Genomic DNA, 7,190 nt, shown 5'->3' with positions numbered 1-7,190 from the left:
AATGAGAAACACGAATAAAATAATAAAACAATACATAGATCAACAACATAAGGGGAGAAAGGAGATTAAAAAAAATCTTACGTAAATCAAATATAAATAATTACGAAATTTTACGTTCCAATTGATACGAATACTGAAAGTATATAAGAAGTTAAAAAATAGAAAAATAAATAATCCTATGTACATAACAAAGATCAATCGTTGATGAGAGAACATAACAGAACACAGTTGTTGTTGTTGTCTTATCCCGACGCGCACTAAAGTCGTTTGTTACTTAATTTAAGTAGTATTCGGAGTTGTCTGCTGCTAGTAGTTGAGATGATCGAGTGTTATTGCTATTTTGGATAGGTTGAGAGAATATCCGTTTATTGCTTAATCCGTACGGAGGAGAATCTGTTTGCTTGTTGAAATAGTACTTAAAATTATGAGGAGATTTGGGAAAGGGCGATGGGACTTGTAATTGAGCTAGAATTTCAATTTAGTTAAGAGGGGTTTCGAGCCTCATATGAAGAGCAAATTCTTGTTGCTGTTGTAATTGTTGTTGAGACCGTTCGCATTGGTTGTTGTTGTTGTTGTTGGCTTACCGTTCGGCGTGAACCCGTTTATGTGGGAATGGGTGAAACCGTTGGTGTTGTTCGTCGAGTACATGGTGTAACCGCTCCGCACCTGCCAACTCTTTTGGCTGCTGTAAGGAAGCAACGTCTGCTTCTGCTTAGCGTCGTACTTGGCCTGCGAAACGTTGCCAAAAACGATACAATTATAAACAAAAGCAAAGATTACGTATACAAGAAGTCTCACCTTGTTGTAGAGGAGAACGCCTAAGATGGCCAAGAGCATCCCGAAGATGTTCGTACCCGTCACGGGATTGCCCAGGATGAACAGCGAGACGGCAATCACGAAGATCCTTTTGCTGGCGTTCGCCACCGCGTACGTTAAAGGAGTTACATAAGAGAGTACGCTGAACGCGATGATGTTCTGCAGCCAATTCAGCACACCATCGGCGAACAACAGCATCAACACTCTGCTCTCGCTGAGAGTCTGAAAATTATAAAAGATCAAGCACAATTGGATCAGTTTCTTTTTTAATTACCTCAGAAGCGTTGTGAATTAAACTATATAGATCGATGCACAGCCATATCGGTAGGAACATGAACAGGGCCAGCCTGCCCAGTATGTGGAGTAACCTGAGATGATGTATACCCGTGTCATGCAGCACCTTCTTCGAGAAGATATGCTGCAGAGAGAATCCCATTGTGGCAGCCAACGCGCTCACTAATCCCACCATGTCGAAGCTTATTTCAGTCACTGTGGCCACAGCCACCCCAGCTATGATCGGGATCAAGCTGAAGTAGACTTTATACGTTTGCTTCTCCTTCATGATCAACCTGGAGAGGATCACAGTGAACAGAGGCATCGTAGCCTTTACTGGAACAAATCAAAGCTTAGGATTTGCATGCTATTATCGCTGCTGGTATTACCTGTATGGGCATAGGAGACGGGCACCTTCCAGATGCTCACATGCGAGAACACAGAGGCGAAGAACTTGCCGAAGGCCAGTGGCACTATCAGACGGAAGTAGTACCGCCAGGAGATGTCCACGTACTTGCGGACGCCCCACATATTGAACAGGGGTCCCGAGTAGACGGTGATGGAGAGCAGCTGGACCATCGTCATGGTAAGCGGATATGGAAACACGTTGAGAACCATTTTACCGATGACATTGTTGCTGGAGCTGACGGCGTACCACAGGATGCACAGACCCAGCACGGTGAGCACTTCCCTCGTTTGTTTACGGTCAGCCATGCTGGCAAACTGCTGCACACCTAACAGCTGTCAGCTTGACACAACCACAACGAACGAACTGTCAGCAGGAAAACGTCAAACACATGCTTCGCCCCGTTGCCACATCTAAATACTCTGTGCTTACGCAATGTTTACCTGTTGAGGGCAAAGTATTTTGTTTTTTTCGACGATTCGCGCTGAGTTCGCTGTTTTTCGCGACGTGGCAATGTCGCAAAGGAGAGTGAAAGTTCTTTGCGGAATCAATCCGCTTTTTTGAAAGGATTATATGTAAATAATGCTAGGAATGTAGGCCAGTCGTGAATAATTAACATTGGCCCACTTTTCTTCCATTAACACTTGATTTTATTGTATAAAATCTATTATATCTTTTATAATTTTATTAATTGCCTATATCTAATTAATTATAAGTAAAAACAATTGAAGTTTTTGAGTCAAACAGAAAAAATATAAAATCTTATTAGATTGTTTTCACAGCACAAAAGCAAGGTAAATAATTAATATTACTTGCCGATTTCTATCTCAATATATTCAATTAAAAGCTGAAATTACAAAAAAATACTAAATAAATTATTAGATATGCAATAAAATATTAAGGTAATTAAAAAGGCTATAAGTTTATCTGTAATTTACATTCTTATTAGATTGTTTTCACAGCACAAAAAACAAGAAAAATCAACTTCTTTTGGTAAATAATTAATATTACTTGCCGATTTCTATCTCAAAATATTCAATTGAAAGCTGAAATTACAAAAAAAATCAAAAATTAAATGATTAGTGTATACAACCAAATATATACAATTTCTTTATTTATTTTTTATAACATTGCACTAAAATTGTAGATACAACAACTATAGCATTAAAGTAATTAAAAAGTCTATAATTTAGATTCTTATTAGATTGTTTTCACAGCACAAAAACAAGAAAAATAACCATCTTTTGGTAAATAATTAATATTACTTGCCGATTTCTATCTCAAAATATCCAATTAAAAGGTGAAATTACAAAAAACAAAAATCAAAAATTAAATTATTAGTGTATACAACCAAATATATACAATTTCATTATTTATTTTTTTATAAAATTGCACTAAAATTGTAGACACAACTATAGCATTAAAAAGTAATTAAAAAGGCTATAATTTGCATTTTTATTAAATTGTTTTCACAGCACAAAAAAACAAAAAAAATCAACTTCTTTTGGTAAATAATTAATATTACTTGTCGATTTCTATCTCAAAATATTCAATTAAAAGCTGAAATTACAAAACAAATCAATAATTAAATTATTAAAGAATGCAACCAAATATACATAATTTCATTATTGTTTTTATAAAATATTGCACTAAAACTGTAGATACAACAACTATAGAATTAAAGTAATTAGAAAGGCTATAATTTTATCTGTAATTTACTTTTGTATTAGATTGTTTTCACAGCACAAAAAACAAAAAAAATCAACTTCTTTTGGTAAATAATTAATATTACTTGTCGATTTCTATCTCAAAATATTCAATTAAAAGCTTAAAATACAAAAAAATCACTAATTAAATTATTAGTGTATGCAACCAAATATACATAATTTCATTATTTGTTTTATAACATATTAGATACAACAACTATAGCATTAAAGTAATTAAAAAGGCTATAATTTTATCTGTAATTTGCATTCTTATTAGATTGTTTTTACAGCACAAAAATAAGAAAAATCACCAGCTTTTGGTAAATAATTAATATTACTTGCCGATTTGTATCTCAAAATATTCAATTAAAAGCTGAAAGTACAAAAAAAATCAAAAATTAAATTATTAGGGTATGCAAGTAATTAAAAAGTCTATAATTTAATTCTTATTAGATTGTTTTCACAGCACAAATATAAGAAAAATCACCAGCTTTTGGTAAATAATTAATATTACTTTCCGATTTTGTTTTTTAATATTCAATTAAAAGCTGAAATTACAAAAAATCACTAATTAAATTATTAGTGTATACAACCAAATATACACAATTTCATTATTTATTTTTTTTATAACATATTGCACCAAAAGTGTAGATACAACAACTATAGCATTAAAATAATTAAAAAGGCTATAATTTTATCTATAATTTACATTCTTATTAGATTGTTTTCACAGCACAAAAACAAGAAAAATCAACATCAACATCTTTTGGTAAATAATTAATATTACTTGCGAATTTCTATATCAAAATATTCAATTAAAAGCTTAAATTACATAAAAATCACTAATTAAATTATTAGTGCATGCAACCAAATATACATAATTTCATTATTTATTTTTTACAATATTGCACTAAAACTGTAGATACAACAACTCTATAAGTAAAGTCATTGGAAAGGCTATAGTTTTTTTCTGTAATTTGCATATTCAATGATCCAATTAGCTTATGTCGTTCTCGAGTAATTAAATTAAACGCGAAGACATGAAAACATATAGAAAAATTTCCAAACTTTCCAAACAATTACGTAAAATTTGATATATGAAAAGATTTACCATATTCAATTTTACTTTATGTGATTATAAAATATATTTAAAAAAAAATATTGTGAAAATTAAAAAAAAAACTTATTAGAATTTATTTTTGTTTACATATTATGAAAAAAAGACTGAGATAAAATGAAAACAATCATCAAAATAATTAGTAATACAAAATTAAGTAATTTGAACAAAAATTCAAATGTATGCAACCAAATGTGCATCTAATAAATATTATTTTTGAAATGCTTATAACAGAATAAAGAGGTATATCAGAATTTTGGGAGTTTATTTGTTGGAATTATCATAATTTTATCTTTGATTTGCACGTTAAATGATATAATTAGTACGTGTGGTTATGGAGTAATTAATTAAAATGTTAAGAAACTTTTTTTTTTCAATTCGTTTAATATTTATCAACTTCTAATGAAGAGTATAAATCCACTTATAGTCTTATTATTAATATTTTTTTTTTGCTTCCGTCTGCTACCTCCCTCTAGGAGGAGCCTCTTCCATTTAGCTGCGTCCTTTAGACGCATTACGCCAATCGCAAATTATTAATATGCATGTTGAATTTTCTTATTGTCCATGATTTCTAGTGACATCTAGCGGAACGCGCTTGAAATAAAGGAAATGGACAATTTGAATTTTTGTTGAAACAGACGCGTTTTTAATCTAATTATTAATTAAGTTTTAATTGATATAAATGTAACTGAATTTGATTATTAATATTATTGAATATTGAATTGAATTTTTGAAATTTCTAGTGGAAGACGCTCGAACTATTCCGTTGAAATTGGGTGGGGCTTGGAGAAAGTTTGAATTTTGTTTTTTCAGGTAAAAAACAAAATTCGACGTGATAACAAAAGCAACGCGTTGTCAGTTCATCTGACACGTGACGTTTGTTCTTCTCTTCGTACAGTTTTTGTTGTTGTTGTTGTTGATCAGTGTCGGGAATCGTCGGTATATAAGGAATCGCCAGTGGGGGAATCCGCCAGAATCGATATATAACGCGAAGAGTGCGCGCGACTTCCAAACGGCAATTCGCTTCAGGATTTTAAGCGTGTGCGAAACAGTGGAACATCGAAGGTCTGTATTCTCAGCATAACGTAACGCAACAGACGTAACGCAATCATCAAGAGTGCGCGCGTAAGAGTATAAAGACTAATAACTAATTCCTTTTAGTGTACGATTAGCGAGTATATCTGAGATAAGGAAGGGGCGTGTGTGTTGCGTGAGTTTGTGTGTGACATAAAGAACGTGCGCGATGTTCATCTGTTGATAGCGTTCCTCCGATAGGTCGATAAAGTAGCTGCTCAGTACGTGGATAGTCCAGGTGCCGCATCCATCACGAATACAATACATATATACATTTTTTTTTTGAATTGGAAATTTGCGAATTCGAGAAGGAGCAAATATGAGCGAGCAAGAGTGTCCGGATCTTTACCAGCTGAACATCGACATCGATAAGCCCAGATGGGATCAGCAGACATACAGCGGAAGGGCCCATCACTTCCTCATCACCACGAATCCTCTGAACGTGTTCGCATCCAGCAAGAGTCTGGATGAGGCCAAGTGCATCGTGCAGAGATACAGGCAAGTCCTCCGGTCGCTTTGGTAACCGTTACCATACGGTCGTCGTCGGTGCTGTGACCCTTGGGTCCGTGACCCTCGGTTTATCGATCGATCTAGTTTTCGTCATCTTTGCACTTTGCGACCATAATTTCATCAATCTCACTTGATTTCGTAACATTCAAATTATCGTCTTTCTATTGAAAGATCAAAATTTCAAACTTTTATATAAAAATAAGTCAAATTTTTGATTTCGATTCTGATTTTGTTTTTTCATATTTGCTTGGTTATTAAAGGAAAGCAATTGAAGATCAAAGAGAGGCGTAATGAAAACATAGATTTCTGATTGGATGAGATTTCAAAATTTGTTTTTTTGAATTTGTTTATATATAAATTTGAGATCAAGTTGCGCAACGCCTCAAATATTAATCAAGTCATTTTATTTTCTTGTTTGTTAAAGAAAAGCAATTGAAGATCGTAGATAGAAACATAATGAAAACATAGATTTCTGATTGGACGAGATTCAAAATTTGCTTTTTTCGCATTTGTTTATTTATAAATTTGAGATCAAGTTGCGCAACGCATCAAATATTAATCAAGTTAATTTACATGCTGAGAAAATTGCAACATTCAAATTATCGTGTTTCTATGAAAAAAAAAACAAAATTTCAAACTTTTGTTTCTATAAAAAAATAATGAAATGTTAAATGTGAAATGTTAAAAGTTATCGTCTTTCAATTGTTTAAAGAAAAGCAATTGAAGAGAGAAACGTAGTAATTTCTGATTGGACCAGATTTGTTTTATTCGCTAATATATAAATTTGAGATCAAGTTGCGCTACGCATCTAGTTAATTTTCAAATTATCGTGTTTCTATTGGAAAAACAAAATTTCAAACTTTTGTTTCAATAAAAAAATAATTGTAGGTTTTTGGAGAAACTTCATTTTTCTTAAATGAAATGTTAAAAGTTATCGTCTTTCAATTATTACGCAAACAAAATGTCAAACTTTTGTTTTTTTTTTCTGTTCATATTTGCTTGTAAAGAGAAACGTAACGATTTCTGATTGGACGAGATTCCAAATATATTCTTTTCGCATTTGCTTATAAATAAATTTGAGATCAAGTTGCGCAACGCCTCAAATATTAATCAAGTTATTTTTTTTACATGCTGAGAAAAATGCAACATTCAAATTATCGTTTTTCCATTGAAAGAACAAACTTTTCTATAAAAATAATGAAAGGTTTGTGAGAAACTGTATATTCTTAAGTGAAATGTTGAAAGTTAACGTCTTTCAATTGTTACGCAAACAAAATTTTCTTTTTTT

At 32.2% G+C, this 7,190-nt stretch overlaps 1 protein-coding gene and 1 pseudogene across 1 annotated transcript; one reads left to right on the top strand and one right to left on the bottom strand.

Moving 5' to 3' along the window:
- Nucleotides 1-73: 73 nt before the first annotated feature.
- Nucleotides 74-1,879, bottom strand: LOC108564849 (solute carrier family 35 member E1 homolog). The gene is made up of 4 exons (XM_017924020.1): nt 1,479-1,879; nt 1,091-1,425; nt 799-1,038; nt 74-729 (listed from the first exon to the last, which is right to left on the bottom strand). Exons 1-4 carry the CDS (start codon nt 1,801-1,803, stop codon nt 502-504), a joined length of 1,128 nt encoding a protein of 375 aa, XP_017779509.1. The 5' UTR covers nt 1,804-1,879; the 3' UTR covers nt 74-501.
- A 3,409-nt stretch (nt 1,880-5,288) lies between these two features.
- LOC108564850 lies at nt 5,289-5,930 on the top strand (annotated as a pseudogene).
- The last annotated feature ends 1,260 nt before the right edge of the window (nt 5,931-7,190 follow it).

Source organism: Nicrophorus vespilloides, unplaced genomic scaffold (genome assembly GCF_001412225.1).
Source record: "Nicrophorus vespilloides isolate i.1.1-1 unplaced genomic scaffold, Nicve_v1.0, whole genome shotgun sequence".
In the NCBI taxonomy this organism is placed as follows: Eukaryota; Metazoa; Arthropoda; class Insecta; order Coleoptera; family Silphidae; genus Nicrophorus; species Nicrophorus vespilloides.
The sequence above is the reverse complement of the archived record's forward strand: the minus strand, read 5'-3'. Positions and strand labels throughout refer to the sequence as shown.

Coding starts and splice junctions, on each gene's coding strand:
- LOC108564849 (XM_017924020.1), bottom strand. CDS start 1,803: ATGGCTGACCGTAAACAAACGAGGGAAGTGCTCACCGTGCTGGGTCTG. Junction 1,039..1,090: donor TAATTCACAACGCTTCTGAG/GTAATTAAAAAA, acceptor TATAATTTTCAG/ACTCTCAGCGAGAGCAGAGT. Junction 730..798: donor GCGTTCTCCTCTACAACAAG/GTGAGACTTCTT, acceptor AACGTTTCGCAG/GCCAAGTACGACGCTAAGCA.